The sequence below is a fragment of the Crocodylus siamensis genome, chromosome 9 (assembly GCF_052110815.1).
Source record: "Crocodylus siamensis isolate JL-2025a chromosome 9, ASM5211081v1, whole genome shotgun sequence".
Lineage (NCBI taxonomy): Eukaryota > Metazoa > Chordata > Crocodylia > Crocodylidae > Crocodylus > Crocodylus siamensis.
In genome coordinates, this window is record NC_143403.1 from 50093808 (window position 1) to 50110341 (window position 16534).

At 54.7% G+C, this 16534-nt stretch overlaps 1 protein-coding gene across 9 annotated transcripts in view; it reads right to left on the bottom strand.

Moving 5' to 3' along the window:
* EMID1 (EMI domain containing 1) overlaps nucleotides 1-16052 on the bottom strand; it is a 67480-nt gene extending 51428 nt beyond the window's left edge. For 8 of the 9 annotated variants that reach the window (XR_016444167.1, XM_090062740.1, XM_090062743.1 and 5 more), the window contains exons 1-3: nucleotides 15371-16027; nucleotides 2043-2156; nucleotides 1083-1186 (exon numbers count right to left, since the gene is read on the bottom strand). Coding sequence is in view for 8 of the 9 variants with exons in the window: in XM_090062740.1 (XP_089918866.1) it covers nucleotides 1083-1186; nucleotides 2043-2156; nucleotides 15371-15489 (337 nt within the window). In the remaining variant the exon portion in view is untranslated. The other variant, XM_090062737.1, reaches the window with a different exon arrangement.
* Nucleotides 16053-16534: the final 482 nt, after the last annotated feature.

Here is a 16534-nt window from a genome sequence, read left to right on the forward strand (position 1 = left end):
GTGTGCAGGCCTGGGTGTGGCAGAGATGGGGCTGCATGAATCACCAAGCCAGACCCCCTGCCAGGGCCCTTGCTCTACCATAGGCAGTACAGCCAGAAGAGGCTTGGGCACCCATGCTGTTCCCCATGGCAATCATGACACCTCCCCCCAGGCAGAGCCCCCAGGGGACCATAGACTGGGTGGGCCAAGTTGGGGATCCAGAAAGGTCCACCAGGGTAAGATACACTGGGCTAAAGGTGAGGTATTGTGTGTAACAAACAAGTGGAGCCCGCACATCCCCATGGCCCATGGACAGCCCCACCACAGGGAAAAAGGTGGACAGAAACCAACCTTGCTGGTATGAAGGAAGAATGAGCTCCTCTCCCTGCCCTACATCCCATTGCTGGCTTGAGGATCAGAGATGGTGAGACTTGTCCCCTAGCCTCCAATGAAAGGGGTCTATCGCCAACATTGACTCTCAGAGTCCTCTCTGCCCCGGGCTGGAAAGTGCCTGGTGCCTGCCCTGTGGGTGTGGGTACTTGAGACAATGTCCAGTGGCTTTTCTGACCCACCCATAGCCAGCACTGCCACATCATCCACCAGCCCATGGTACTCATATTTCCTCCTCCTGTAGCTACACGCAGTGCTCCAGGACCTCAGTACAATTTACAGCCAAAATCAACAGCTCATCTCAGGAAGGTCCCCCCTGGCCATGGCTGTTTGCCAAGACAGCACCCTACCTCTGGCTGTGGCAAGCAGCAACTAGCCTCTCAGCACCTGGCGCTGAGCACAGCATAGATGGGACAGGTGACAGGGCTAACTAGGGGCCAGGATTTATGCCAGTGCTGCCTCCAAGTCCCCTTTGCCCCAAAAAGAGAATGAAATGCCCTGTATATCTTCCTCCAGAGCCCCTCCTCCCACACCAGAAGGGTTCTGGCTCCATTATCCCACCCTGGGAGTCCCTCTCTTGTGCTGGCAGAGACTGTTCCCCTTCTCGGTTTCAGCTCTCCCAGGCTGAGACAACCCTGAGCTCCCAGCAGTGGCCCTGCCCGCAAGTGTAGCTCAGACACTCCTCAGAGACCCGTCCCTCCAACCCTGCCTACCTTCTTCGCAGTTGGCACCTGTGTGGCCTGGGCAGCATCTCCACTCTAGAGCCGTGAACGTTTTGTAGGCTACCTTGTACATCGGCCTCACGATGGTTCTATAGCTGCAAAACACAACGGACCTTAGTTTTGGGGACTAGAAGGGGCTGGGATTAGCTCAGTGCTGCCATCCATCACCCACACAGGGCCAGACCAGAGATCCCCAGGCTGGTGTCACATCTTCACCATCTCTGGCCCTTCAGATAGAGCAGGGGCGGGCAATTATTTTGGGCAGAGGGCCACTTACTGAGTTTTGGCAAGCCATTGAGGGCTGCATGACAGGCAGCCCAGGGCAGATAAATATTAATTTTCTAAATTTTTTAGGGGTCCCATGGGCTGGCCACATCCAGCCCCCAGGCCACATTTTGCCCATCCCTGAGGTACAGGAAAACCTGTCTCCACTCTATCCCACATGCTTAGGGATCAAGGCAATGCCCTTCTGCTGGGCCCAGCTGGTGTTTGAGAGCATCCCACTACAGAGCAGCCTGGGGTGGCAGTCCAAGGATAAGATGAGTGGGGAAGGTTGGCACCCCCCAGCCTGAGGAGATGACTGGGGGCTGCATGGGGCAGAATCACAGGAAGGGGGGCATTGCCCAGCTGGGTTTCATAAGTACAGTGGGCACTATGTCTGAAGGCAGATGAAGGCTGAATGGCCCAGTAGGTCCAGGGTAGCACCATCCCCCTGGGACCAGGCTGGCAGACCAGGTCAGAAGGGACATGATACCAGTTCCTTGTTCCCATTCCAGTACTGAGGGGTCCACAGCAATTGAAAAGCACAGAGGGGTGTAGAAAGAAGGAAAGCATCTTATTGCCTCCCCACCATCCCCAAGGCAGCTGTGCTCTAGCTCTGTTCCAGCATAAGGGACAAGGGCAGCCTGTGGGGGGGAAGCTGAAAGGTGGCAGCAATGGAGTCACGCTCACCTGCCTCCGCTGCAGCCCATGGGCCAGCGGCAGGTCTGGAACACCCTCTGGAGGAAGGTGCCATTCTGGACGTGGCAGGACACTGTCCGGGTGACTGTGTATGAGCACCAGTTCCTGAAAGAGACCAACACAGGGGACATCATTTACTTTTCCTGATCCCACCTGATGGGTGGTTGAGGGTGAGGCACATCCAGCAGCCCCAGCTACATGGGCTGGTGGTTTCATGACTCATGGAAACCCCAGACAGCTTCTGGAGACCTTGGTAGAGCCATATTGATATTGGTAGTAATAATGATGTTGATCTTATTATCAAACAATAATAACTATAACAACAATGATATTAATATTAAAAGGAACAGTAATTATTAGATTGATAACAGTAATGATAACAATGCTATTGATATTGATAATAGCAATACAATTCATATCACTTCTTGTTACTCCTGGAAGACCATTTCAGACTGGACATAAGGAAAAACTTCTTCACTGTCCAAGTCCCCAGGGCCTGTAAGAGACTCCCCCCAGAGGTGGTGTAAGCACCTACTCTGGACACTTTCAAGAAACATTTGGATGCTTATCTTGCTAGGATCATTTGACCCTAGCTGACTTCCTGCCCCTTGGGTAGAGGGCTGGACCCAATGATCTTGTGAGGTCCCTTCCAGCCCTAACGTCTATGAAATCTATGAAAGAGCTGCAGGGACCCCAGGAGGCAAGCCATCTGGCTCATGATGAAGCTCTTGCCACCAACCACGTGAACAAGTGCTCACGTGATATCCTGGCAAAGCACAGGGATGCTAGTAGTGTTTTGCAGAAAGGGTAGCCTCTCTTCCCACACTAATGCCATCACCCCCTTGAGGTTCCAACCAACAGTGCAACCCCATTGTGCTAGGTGCTGTACAGACCCACAGGGAGAGTCTGTTTTCTGCCCCATAGAGCTTGCAGTCCAAATGGCCTCCTGCTCCAGCCTGGCCTAGGGCTACCCAAACCCCTTGCCTCTGCTTCCAGCAAGTGAATACTCCTTCTGCAGCTCCTATTGCTACCCTGCAGCACAGCCCTATTCCCCCTGCTCTACTCTGACACCTTGGTGCTGCTGCCACAGCATCGCACTGCTGGGAGCTGAGTCATCCAAGATCCTGCCTGCACCCATCTCAGGCCTGCCATTTTAGGCTATCCAGCAGCCATGCCTGCTTGCACTCAGGTCTCGGACCCAGCCACAGCCCATGCCCACTCACATCCCAAACCAAACTTGGGAGCCGCACAAGCCTCTGGTGTGTGGAAACATGCCTTAATGTGGGTTTGTACAGCTCCCAGCACAAAAGGGTCATGATGGGCTGGCAGGAAAGAAATATTAGAGCTGGGTAAAAAAAACATTTTGTCAGAGAAGCAGTTTTCCTCACCTGTGGGTTTCTTTCAGGTGGGCTTCTGCTCCCTGAGTCCATGCCAGCAAAATAAAACCCATTTGTCCTGGTCAGTGGGATGGGCCCTTGTGGCTCTGGCCTTGCATGGTAATCTGGCCCCTCCATGTACCCAGCTGTTGAGCCACCAAGTGCCTCGGTCTCACAGCTGCTCCTTCATAGTTTGCTGTCCTAGGGTTTTGAAGCTCCCACTGAGCCATTCCATTTTCAGCAGTCTCCCCACACCTGCAACTACTCAGCAGGGCTGGCTGCCTCTTCTTCAGGGGACAGACCACCCTGTTACAATAGAACAGATGCAGGGTCCAGGGAAACTGAGGCACAGAATGAGGAAGGGACTTGCCCTCTGGCACCCAGAGGCCAATAGCTGAGCCAGGATTGGAACCCAGCTCCAGCCCTTCCCCACTCCCCATGCCACCAGCTGAATCCCTCTCACTACTGGTGAGGTGTGGCAAGGGCACAAGCAGGGCATGTGTGGTGCCTCAGTCCTGCTCCTGGGGGCCAAAAGCTGTTCAGCTGCTGTGGCATATTTGCCATGGCCGCCAGTGGGCAGGCTAAAGGGCCCCTCTCTGTGGAACATGCTCCTCTAGGTCTAAGGGCCAACCCAGACTGCTCACCTCCAGGCTCTGTATGCCCAGCAGCCTCTCTGAGTGGCCTTCTCTAACGTGAGCACAGAGCAACATGGGCATTAAACATCAAAACCAACTATCTCTCCCTGAGACTGTGCCCTGCATGCTCTGTTCTCCCCTGGGAGAGAAAGAATGAGCCATGCAGGACAGAAATCAGTCATGTCACTTGACGTGGTACTAGGAGGTTCTCCAGCAGCTGAGGTATCTGGAGAGCCCTCGTACAGTGCAGTGAGCTCCGTTCCCACCTGGCGGATGGCTGGGGATGAGGCACATCGGCTGCCTGCTGTGCTGGGAACTGGACCAGGCAACCAGTAGCTCATTGTGCAGGAGTCACCGAATCCCTGGCTGCTTCTCAGCACCAGTGAACACCCTGCAGCATGTCTGCATCAGTGGTAGCTTGCTCCACGCTGTTCCCAGACACCTGCCATGTGGGCTTCACCCTCAGCCTCATCCGCACTCAAGGGTGAAAGGCCCCATTGCCAGGTGTCAAAGTCCTGAGCTGCCTGGTCGTGGTAAGGCAGTGCATAGTTTTCTCTAAACCATCTGGTTATGGTTGCCTGATATCAGAGTGGAAAGAGCATGGGTCCTCTCAGGTGAGATGATGTTCGCAATACTATGAGGAGCCCCTCCGCCAGTCACCTATGGGACCTGTGTGAAAGCATGCGCTTCTATGGCTTACAGTCAATGGGAGATCGCCATGAAAGCAGAGGCTGTAGTAACACCAGTAGCCTCTTCCTCTGGGCCAAAAGCCATGCTGGCCTTTACATAGGCTCAAGCAGGTGCCTACACCCATCCTTTTGCCTATGGAGGCATGTGTCCTTGGCACAAACAGGAGTGCTCCTAGGGTCCAGAGACTGCCTTTTGGTATCCTTGGCCCCTCAGGCCACCTGCATCAGGAAAGCCATTGCCCCCAGCAGTCTGATTAATATCCTCCTACAAGCAGACACAGCCAGACTCCCACCCTGCTCCCTGGCTGCGCACGACAGAGGGGTAGGGCAGCAGGACCCGAAAACTCACTATAAAACGAGACTGGATGAACCATTTTAGAGAAAGACTGTAAGTAGAAATGTGGAGAGCTTGGTGCCAAGCCTCACTTTCCAGGGGCTTCTGTTTCCCATGCCAGAGTCATAAACCCCTGAATAGACGGATTTAAAAAGGAAACACTCACGGAGACCCCTGGGTCATGTGCCCCAGCACTGCCCCTCCCCTTTCATTCAAACACACAACCCAGATGGGACCAAGCTAATACTGCCCTCTTACAACCTGTGAACAATTGGGTAACGTGAGCCTCTCGCTGCAGCCAAAACATGTGCAGTTTGGGTTTCTTGTTCTGGGACACCCTGTCTGTCTCTGAATGGGGGCCTTTCAGGACAGGGAGAGCCACAGGCTTGCTAGCCAGAACTGTGCAAGGGGCCAGATTCGTGTCTTGGTTCTGCAGTCACAGCCACTCGTGTGCACTCACCTCCGGAAGCATCGGCCCCAGGGGTCTGACAGTAGCTGCCAAACCTTCCTTGCTGCTACTGCCTCTGCCAGAGTACAGCTGGCCCCCTTGCCCTGTCCCTAAGGGGCTCCCTCTCCTCCGGGCATATGCAGTGCCCTGCCAAGCGTAGCTGAGTGGCTGTTTGATGGCACCAAAGGAGGTCAGTGTGATGGGGCAGTCCATCCTCCTTCACACAGCTTCTTCCTGGGCCACATCCTGAGGCACCACACAGCCATTTGGCTCCTGTTGGCTTCAGTTTGGTGCTCGGGCTCTCACGGCATGGACAACCCCTGGGAGTGCACAGGCTGGTGGGAACTCCAGGGCTTTCCCCAGAGAGCGCAGCCCAGCCCAGCCCAGCCCAGGAGGGAGCACCAAGTGTTGAGCTCCAGTGCACAGGGGGAATTTTCCCAGGGTATCACCATTACACAGACACCTGGGCTGGGGAACCCAGTGCCAAGATGCTGCGAAAATCCAGGGCAAGCGGCACAAAAGGCAGCACCTCCTCCCTTGCCTTTGGCAGCCACCCTGAGGGACGTGTTGGCAGCATAAATGACAGCTTCCTCCTGCTGTCCTTGGGGCTATGCAGCCCTGCTCTCCCTGGCCCTTTCCTCCCATTCTGCCCTCCAGAATGAGAGACAGTGAGGCAGGTTTCAGAGGCAGCACCAAGGCCAATGTGGCCCACAGTACAAAGAGCCCCCGACAAATGGGGGAGATCAGAGGATAGTAATGTGCCTTTCATCTAAGCATCTCTAAGGGCTTTGCAGACATTAATGAACAAGGCCTTAATCCAGTGCAATGAGGCTCATTAGCCGTGTCTGCAGGAAGACTTCTAAGCAGCAGCTTAATCCTCACATAGCATCCCAGTGCCAAACGTCCAGGCACCGCAAGGCAGGCCTCCAAAGAGGAGAAACATTGGGAAATTGGCTTAAAATTCATGAGGGTTTTCTTTTAATAACAACCATCCTATTTTTTTCCCCTTTGCAGGCTGTGTGTGGAGCACTCTGGCTTTGCTGAGGGCTTGTGTGTTCCACTGCCACAGAGGCTAGAAACATGCATTTTGTTAAAAGAAGATGAACACTGAGATACACATCTCATCCCATGCTTCAAAGAACATCAAGCCGTGCGAGGCTCATTGTGATGCTGCCATATCAGGAAAGCCAGGTCGTTGTATTGAGACACACAGGAGCCTGGGCTTTCAGCTGGCGCAACTCAATGATGGCCTTGGTGGAATCACACAAATTTACAGCAGCTGGGGAAGCTGGCCCAGGGTGTAAACCCCTGTGGGGGTAAGAAGGAGCCTTCGCAGCAGAATCCCCCTCTCCCTGCCCCCATATTGCTGTCACTAGGTTTCAGATGGAACAGGCATGCGTTGAACTGCCAGTGGGGTGCAGAGTGGGTACAGCAGCACCGCTCATGTTGTGTGTGTGCTGTACATCTTCCTTCTGCCCCACCTCTGTCCCCTCTGCTTTGATTGCAAGCTTTTTGGTGCAGAGACCAGCCGCTCTGGGTTGGTGCAGCTCCCAGCACAATCAGGGCCCAGTCTGCAATGGTCTCTAGGCTCTGCCCTGGTAAATCTCATTCATAGCACAAAGCCGCAGGGTGAGGGACCTTTCCTCATTCCATGTCCTGCTCTAGCATTGCCTGAGGGTGGCCTGGCTCAAGGGATGACTGAGCCAGGCACCCAAGCAGAACCACTGTGCATTTAACCTGCCTGCTACTGAAGAAGAGGGGCAGGGAGCTGTGGTGCCTACAGTGGGAGTGGTGTGAGATGCCATCCCTATGCTTGTGCCAGCTGGAACAGGCTCCTGCCGGGGGCTGCATGCCCTAGCCTGACTCTGCAGGTATATTAGCTCTAACTCCAGCTTTGCTTCTTGCAAGCTGGAGGCATCACAAAGGGCTGCAGGAGGCAGTGGGGGTTGTTAATGAATGAAAGGAAAAGCCAGCACAAACCGGATCCAGATGCTGCTGGAGGGGCCCGCAGGGGCTCCACTCAGGTCTGCCGGGAGTGCGTAGGGTGGGGGGAAACAGCCCATTGCCTCTACTCCAGCCCCCCCCATTGCAGCACAGCCTGGCCCCCAGCCTCGAGCCGGGATCCCAAGATGAGCTAACCTCAGCACGGAGCCAGGATGGCGACAGCCCAAACACGCACTGCCTACATGGGAAGCCAGCCCCGCGAGAGCACCAGCTGAGAGCTGAGCTCAGTGTGGAGACACAACCTCCAGGCTGAGCCCAGCCGAGACACCATCTGCCCATGGTAGGCCACTGAAAATAGATGAGACTGAAGGAAACTGGAAAGACAAAGGCCCCGGCAGGAGTCACAAGCCCCAAGGCAGGGGTCAAACTCAGTCACTAGCCCTGTGGCCGAAGGTGGGCTGAACTGCAGTATTGTGCTGCTCTTTGCAGAGCCTCTTTCTGCGAGTACCTGGGGCTGGCTAACTAGAGATACTACCCACCCCCCAGAAATGTGCTGGTTCAACAGTAGCCTGAACAATGATGCAGCAGCGATTGTTTTGGCTACCCAAGGGTAGGGTCAGGACAATGTGTGTTGGGTTGGGGCTGGGCATGGAGGAGTCGGAGAACCCAGCCCCTCTGTCTGTGACTGCACAGAGTGGACAGATAGCATCTGATGAAGTGAGCCTGAGTCCACAAAAGCTTGTGGTATATAGATACAGATATTTACTTTAGTTAGTCTATAAGGTGCAAATCTACCCTGGCTTCTACTGGACATAGTGAAGTCAGGGCACCAAGTTCTTCACACTGAGGCTGGACGTGAGCCCTAATGCTGATGGGAAAAAAGCAGGGGCTGATTGGGGGTTGTAGCACTTGATTCCTGGAGTGCTCGTCTTTGAGGATCACCGCCATGCTGCTTTCCACACGCCATGCCATTGTGCCTGGGGCTTTGTCTGGCTGAATGGAAAGCCTGATGGTTCTCAGCCTGGGGCCCTCTTCCTTCCTTGGTGGGGTGCAGGGGTTTGCAGCACTGCACATACCCGGAGAGCACACAGTGGCCTTGGCCTCAGGATGTCAACTTGGCACCCAGCCTTAGGCCAGAGCAAGGTCACTGTGGTGCAGGCTGTAAGGTCACTTGCCCTGGCATCCTGGCCCTCACATTCCTTGTGCATTCCCAGAAACTGTTGGCTAGGGCATTTCAGTCCCTCCGTCCCTCCTGGAGCAGGTCCCAGGCCCCTCTCTCTGTGCACGCCCCCGCCCCACCACAAAGGCCCTTTATGTGATGCCTTCTCTCTCTTAATCCAGCAGACTGGCCTTTCATCTGCAGAGCTCCTGGGCATGCACAGCAGGCTGAGCTCCATTCAGCTGTGAGCATGACTTGGTGCCCCCAGCAGCCCCTCCTCCCTAGGCTGGGCAGTGTGCAGGGTGAATGGTGAGGACCAGGCAGGCCTAGCTATCAGGGCTGTCAGTGTGGCAAGGAAGCTTGTGCTGCCAGACCAGGCCATGGAATGTCAGAGCTCAGCACAGGGCAGCCGCAGGCCCCCGCCTGGGATTCCTCCCCATTAGGCCTTCCCACAGAGGCAAGGAGCAGATGCCAGGGCCCATAGGGCCAAATGGAACAAAGCTGCTGGCTCTCTGGCTCCCAGCCCCCCCCCTTGCACACACTGGGGCAACGCTCCGGCTTGTCTCACCAGACTTTTCTGTCCCGGCTTTAATCAGCTCCTGTAAACTTCTTCTCCTGCACAAACCCACTAAATGGCTGCAGTTGGGCACCCCTTCCTCTGCCAGCTGGCATCCCACCCTGTCCCCTGCAGCCTTCCCTGCTGGGCTCCCTAACTCCCTGCAGCAGCTCTACCTAGAGGGCACCTGGATCAGAGCAGGTTAGCACCTGAACCATTCCCTGCAAAAGCTGTTGCAGTGCACAGTGGAGCTGGGAGCTCCCTGATCCCTTTCCCTGCAGGAAGACACTCGGGCTCCTGCCATGTTTCCTCTGGGAGCTGGTTTTGGGCCCCAGCTGGCACAGCAGTGTCACATACCCCTCTCCCTAGAGCACTCTCTGCTGGCATAAGTTGGTAGCAACGTACACAAGAGGGGTGGCTCACCCTTCCCTAACACAAGTGCTCTCAGGACTCTCAGAGCCTTTTTCACCCCCAGAAACCTACTGTAGGCAAAGGGGCTTCCCTGTCTTGTGTCAGGCAGCAGTCTGCAGGAGACTGCCACAAAGGGCAGCTCTGCTATGGATGCATTGTGGCAGCCTTGGGATAATCCCATTTCCTCCTTATGCCTCAGTTTTCCCTCCTGTAACACTGGGGCATTGGTGACACTTTCCTTTTTGTAAAGTGTTTTGTGAGGCTTGGATGAAAAGTGTCACGCACCAGCCAGGCTGGGTCTGAACAGCCGGCACTGTGGGGAATAGTCATCAGGACAGCTACAGCCCTTTGCCTCCAATGGCTTTTCAGGGCATGGCACAGGTGGTCGTGGAAAAGTCAATACCCCATGACAGCACCCACTTCCCTCTGACCAAGCCAGGAGGTACAGGGGCCTGTTGAAGAAGAGACACAGTGATCAAGGCTCTGGTCTCCCTGCAGGCCCAATGAGAGTGCCCCAGGTATGTTGGGCAGCTGCCTGGCCCACAGTACTAGACTCTGCCCCCTGTCCCAGCTAGCTCTTTGCAGTGCCTGATGCCCTGACCTGTCTGGTTAATCTGCAGCTCCTCGGGGCTGCCCCTAAATCTGTCATTTGTGCCAGGTGAGCTCTTTGGGCAGACTGAGTGCTGAGGCTGCCTCTGGGGTTCATGGAGCCCAGATGTAAAAGAGCAGTGGGGACAGGTTTTGAAGAGCTCAGTGTCCATCTGCTGAGCTCCTCTAACTTGAGCCCTCCTTAGTGGGGCAGTCCCTGCCCCCCATTTATTAACTCCTGGGTTGCTGAGTCCAGGAGTCACCCGCAGCCAGCCCTGCTGCTCTGAGGACCTGCCTCCCGCTTCCCACACACAAATTAGCCAACCTCCCCACACCCAGCTGGTGAATGAACAACTTGTGCAAAGCTCCAGGGGGGACATTTTACCCCCCTTGGGTGAGAACTGAGCTATGTCCAGGAGCTGACAGGCATGTGTGTGACTCCAGCATGGGGAGAAGGTGAGGATGACTGGCCAGCCAGGCAAGGCCCAGCGGAGAGCAGGTGGGGCACGGTGTTGTTTTCTTAACCTCTCCACTGGCTAACCCAGGCTCTGTGGTCTCCTGCTCCAGCCTGGCCTAGGGCTACCCAAACCCCTTGCCTCTGCTTCCAGCAAGTGAATACTCCTTCTGCAGCTCCTATTGCTACCCTGCAGCACAGCCCTATTCCCCCTGCTCTACTCTGACACCTTGGTGCTGCTGCCACAGCATCGCACTGCTGGGAGCTGAGTCATCCAAGATCCTGCCTGCACCCATCTCAGGCCTGCCATTTTAGGCTATCCAGCAGCCATGCCTGCTTGCACTCAGGTCTCGGACCCAGCCACAGCCCATGCCCACTCACATCCCAAACCAAACTTGGGAGCCGCACAAGCCTCTGGTGTGTGGAAACATGCCTTAATGTGGGTTTGTACAGCTCCCAGCACAAAAGGACCACGATGGGCCAGCAGGAAAGAAATATTAGATCTGGATATAAAAAAAGTTTTGTCAGAGAAGCAGTTTTCTGTCAGAAATACAGCTTCATCAAAAGTCAGAGGGACAATTTCAGCAGAGCTTTTGGAGGAGAAAAAGCCTAAATGAATAGGTTCAGCCTCCTGATTTTGTTTTGCTAAAACCCAAATCCTTTATTTCCATAAGATAAGGATGTTTTGTTTTGACTTCTGCAGGTTGATTCCTTTTGGTTGAACTCTCATACTACATGAGACTCAGAAGATACTTAAATATATTGAATGAATTCTGAGATTTAAGTATCTAATTAACAAGTGTAATTGCCAAATTTAATTGAACAATATATGCAACAGCCTATCCAATTAAAAAAAGGGAATGAAGTGAGCAAAAATGCCACTGAACTGAAACCGTGTGGAATTCTTTCATTTTGCAGGCAGATTCCAGAATTTGGCCTTTTTTGTTCCAGTCAGGAACGACAAGTCGTTCTGATGCTCCCTGGAGCAGAGACCCCAGTGTCTGACCAGCCCTCAGAAATACTGGGTTATCCTAACAAGACAAGGCCAGCGGAGGGGGCAGGCTGGCTGAGCAGAGGGCTGGGAGGGAATGATTGATCACGCTGCTTTGTGACCTGCAAAATGCTGTCTGCTCTCTGAGGTGAAGGCCCTTTGAAAATGAGCTGCGCTGAGAGGAGGATAAAGAATTCAGGGGCTGGAGAGTGGGGGACCATGGTTTACTCTTCCAATAGGGAGTTGATCAAAGGGGGAAAAAAGAGGAGGAGGGGGAAGATCATTGTCTGGGAGGCTGTGGGGGACTTGTGCAGTGTGGAAAGGATCAGAGGGAAAGGAGATATTTCAGAGGGAAGGGGCCAGCTCCCTCCCTGGGTTAATGTGAGTGAAATCAGAGGAAAAGGCCATACTGCGTGACAGAAGCAGGGAGGAACTGCCCTTGGGGACGTCATTGCACTTCTGTGTACATCTGCTTGCCCTCTGACCCTTCATCTCACTTCTCTACTGCCAGCACAAGGAATACGTCTTACTACATGTTTGTGCTGTGCCCGTGCAATAGGGTCCACAGTGCCAGCATAGTGGGAGTGAGAAGGCAGGGCAGCACGGGAGATGAAAGCAGTTGGAGCTGAGATGGGCACCACAGGCATGCTGCTAAAGGGGAGATAAGTCCCTGACTTGTCCAACAGGAGGCACTGCAGGGAATGGAAGTGCCAGGCTGGAATTTCTACACCAAGCATGGAGCGTGACGCTCTGGGAGCGCGGGCAAGGGGAGTAAAGGCCAGTGTAAGGAATAGAGCAGTGGAATTTGCTAGGTTGGGAACCAGAGGGAATGGCAGCATGGTTGGGAGAGGATGAGATGGTACGTGGGGCTTCAGGGAAAGCACAGGTCACCATAGCCCTGCTGGGCTGTCCCACTGGCAGCAGAAGGCAAAGGTTTTCCTCCAGCATCAGGCTGACCCAGGGGAGCCAGTCCTGTGCCAGGGGCAGGCAGTGCCGACTTAGTCAGAGAGAAGCCCCGGCTCTCAGGAAATGCCCAAGCAGCACCCAGGCTTGAGTGCCCGGCAGAGCAGGTACCTCAGCACACCCGTGCTGCCTGGTCCCTAAGCGAGCACCTCTGAACAAGGGGGAGGGTTTTGGACAATCCAGCCCCTCATACCACAGCTCAGCCACCAGCATCGAGCCACCTTTGCATTAAGGGTTTCTCTCTGCCATCCCAATGTGAGGGACTGGTTATCTCTTCCCTTCTGACAATGGGTTTGCTGACTGGGTGACAAATACAACACATGAACAGCGTCTTTTCTCTGATAGCTCCATGCCCTCTGTATGGGGATCATCATGCCCATTTGACAGATGAGGAAACTGGCTCACAAAGTGAAGAAATACCTCTTTCTGCAAGTCAGAGGCAGGGATGACACTGGGATCTGGATTTGCTGCCTTTTGGCGTCTTGCTCTGCCTGCTAGAAGGTACTGCCTCCGCCACTCCAGCATCTAGCACTGATCCATCTGGGGTCAGCCCAGCCCAGAGCTATGAGGGATGAACCTGCTGAGGGGTTAATCGTTAAACAGGAAACCTGCAAACATTCCCGGAGGTGGAGGGGTGGGAAACCTTTAGCATGGGTCTCATCTATATAGTTATGAGGCCTGAGCAGGGATCTGGCAAGGAGTACCTGCTATGAATCATAGAAAAGTAGAACTGGAAGTGCCTTCAGAGATCATCTAGTCCAACCCCCAACCAGAGGCAGGATCATCCCTATCCAAACCATCTCATAAAAACCCATTGCCTAATCTATTAGTAAAATTACAGTCAACTCTGACAGAGCAGCAAGGCAGAACACCCTGACCTGCCTCAGATAAGGCAGGGCAACAACCCATGGGAATGAGGAAAGAAACCAGGGTGGAAGAGGAAAGCAACCCAGGCGCCAACAGCTCCATTGGGAAAGCAGAAGAGTTGGGTGAGGGGCTTCACCTCAGGGGATGGGAGCTCCCCAGGCATCTAGACCACCAGCAGGATGGGTCTGCGTCTGGTGATCTCACTCCCTCTCGATGAGCTGCCTCAGGAGGTGTGTTTGAGCCTCTCAGTCAAGCATTGCCTAGATCCATCTTCAGTCTCCAAGCCCTCATGCCCTTCACCAGTGTGTCCCAGGAGAGCACCTCTCTCCCACCCTGGGGCAGGCGAGCTGTCATAAGAAGGCTCGGAAAGCTGAGGAGAATGGGAGGAAAAGGAAGAAAGAGAAAAACCACAGAGCAGCACTACAATCACTGCCAGGTTGTTGGAAAATCGATGTGGTACCTGGAGTGACACCTGCAGCACAGAACTGCATGGGTACTTAGCACCAGGATCGTGGACATGGTATGGGGTCCATGACCCAGAAGTGCTTGAGGACTGCTGCTCTAGGGGATTGCCAAGGCCCTCTCCCTCCCCAGCATGGCCAGCCCCACTGCCATGGCAGGCAAAACTCCAAAGCAGACAGTGAGGTAAAGATCTCGGGCAGTGAAAGAGGAGGTGAGGGGCCATGGTAGGGTGGGCAGGGGTCTCTCTCATGGCCCTGGCCAGTCCTAGATGGGGAGGAAATCTAGTGCATTTCCTTTCCTGGTGTTTCGTTTCCCCATGGGCCCTTGGGATGCAGCACCTGTGGCCACTGATTCAATCGCTCCCCGGAGTTTCCTGGACACTGGCTGGATTGGAGAAGCACCTGCTGGCTGTGATAAGCCAGAGTGTCTTCACCACAGCCTGGTTTTGTCTGCAGATGCTCCCAGCAGAAACCTCTGGGGGCCTTGCTAGTTGAGGTCTGCCTCACTCTGCCACCAGCAGCCTTGGCCCTGTTAAGCAGCACCACTCCTGCAGCTCGCAAGAGACAGGAGAAGGGAGTTTCTGAACCAGACCACCCCAGCCCTGGGACCAACCGAGATCCCGTGTCCCATCTACGGCCCATTACACCTCCTTCCCTAGGACCACCCCCAGCCTGGCGGCAGGTTGGGTACTTCAGATGTGGTCTAACACGGGTCCTTTAAAAAGTGCTGTGCTTATCTGTGCTTCCTGGGTTGGACCAAGATAGGAAAGGGAAATGAGAAAGCGTTTCCCCATAGTGTCCCAGACCCTGCTGGAGCCAGGAGACAGTGGGAATCCGGTGCTGGAGGAATTGCCAGCGCCAAAAGTTTCCAGTAAACACCCAAAAGGCCAGATGCTTTTCAGAACCACCGGGTCCTTCCCATGCACAGGCCAGGTAGATCAGAGACAGGAGATGCTTTGTGGGCCTGCAGCTATGCAGCTTCTACAGGGGAAATGTGCTCACCTGCCCCTTAGTCCACTCCCACCAACTCCTACCACTCAGAGCCAATTATCTAGGGAAGAAAGGCCCACCCCATCCAGTTCCAGCCTGCTGAACCATGCAGCTCCCTCAAAGGGCATTAACAAGCCAGGTTTCTGTCAACTCTCCCTGCTGTCATTTTCACATACCACCTAGCAGAAAACCTGGCAGCTGGTTAGAGGGCCCTGCTGCGGGTAACTGGCTCTGGGAATCAACAGATCCCAGGCACTATCACAGCACTATCACAGCCAGGCTTCTCCTGGCCAGGAGAAGCACAGACATTTGAGCAAGGTCCCCTAAGCAGCCCCAGAATCCAGGTCAGCCCCATACCCACTAGTCCACAGTCATGCACAGGCTGCCTGACAGTGCTGGGGGGCTCCAGCACCGGGGCTCACCCATGCCAAGACGTGTGTGCTCGCTCTTTACCTTCGGTTGGTGTATTGGAGTCCAGCCAGGTTCCAGGTACAGCTCACCTCGGGCAGCAGGCAGCAGAGCCACAGAGCCGCTCGGAGACATCTCATCCAGCTGGGCCTCTGCGCCCTCATTGTATCTGTGGGGCCAGTCCTGGTGACAGGGCTTCTGCCCACCTCTCCCAGCCACCACGGAGCCCTTTATTCTTTTTTTGAACTCGTTCGCTCCCCCCGACGTGCTCCCACGCGTCCCCCTCCTCTTGCCAAGGAGCAAAGCTCAAGGATCTCTCATTGAGAAAAAAGCCACGGAAAAGCCCCCTTGGCAGAGGGAGTCTCAAAGAGCTTAGTGGCCCAGTGCCAGGCACGGTCACAATAAATCCCAGGTTGAGGCAGGCTCACGAAGGAGGAGGCTGAGTGTTCGGGGGTGGAGGGACGGGGATCAGCGCTGACAATCCTTCCCCTGCCGCCCTGCAAAAGAACTGGAGTTAAGTCTCTCTCTCTCTCTCTCTCTTTCTGCATTAACTTGGCTGAGGCTCCTGCAGCAGCTGGGGGGAGCTCCAGGAAAGAAGAGATTAGAGAGACATCAACAGAAAAATTAAAAAAAAAAGGAGGAAAGAAATCATTGTTCTGCTCTGCAATCTCACAGGAGGGGAGAGGGGACAGTGCCAGAGCCTCTCACCTTCCAGGGCTCTGGAGTGGTCTCTGGGCCACTGAGTGGGGCTGGAAGGGAGGGGGGGGGGAGGGGGGAGGGTGTTGCAAGCAAGCAGTTCTCTCTCTCTCTCTCTGTCTTTCAAAGCTGCCTCTGCCCAGCGTTGCTCCCACCGCTGGATGTTTGGCAAAGGAAAAAGCGATTGTGACGGGCTGGCTGGCAGTGACCTGGCCCAGGGGTTTTGAAGGGGTAAAAGATGACTGGAGGACTCAGGATCCCCTTTCCTCACCAATCTGGTAATGATTTGACCCAGGGGTTTTGAAGGGGTAAAAGATGATTGGAGGACTCGGGATGCCCTTTCTGCACCAATCAGGCCCCAGAGACTCACCCCCCATGTCCCCTGATTGGCCCCTTGGGCCACCTGGAGGGGGGTAAAAGGGGCAGCATGGGCTCAGGAGAGACTAGGGAGGGACAACAAGGAAGGAGCTTCACAGAGCTGGCAAGAGCTGAGCCAGTGGGGCAGGAGCAATG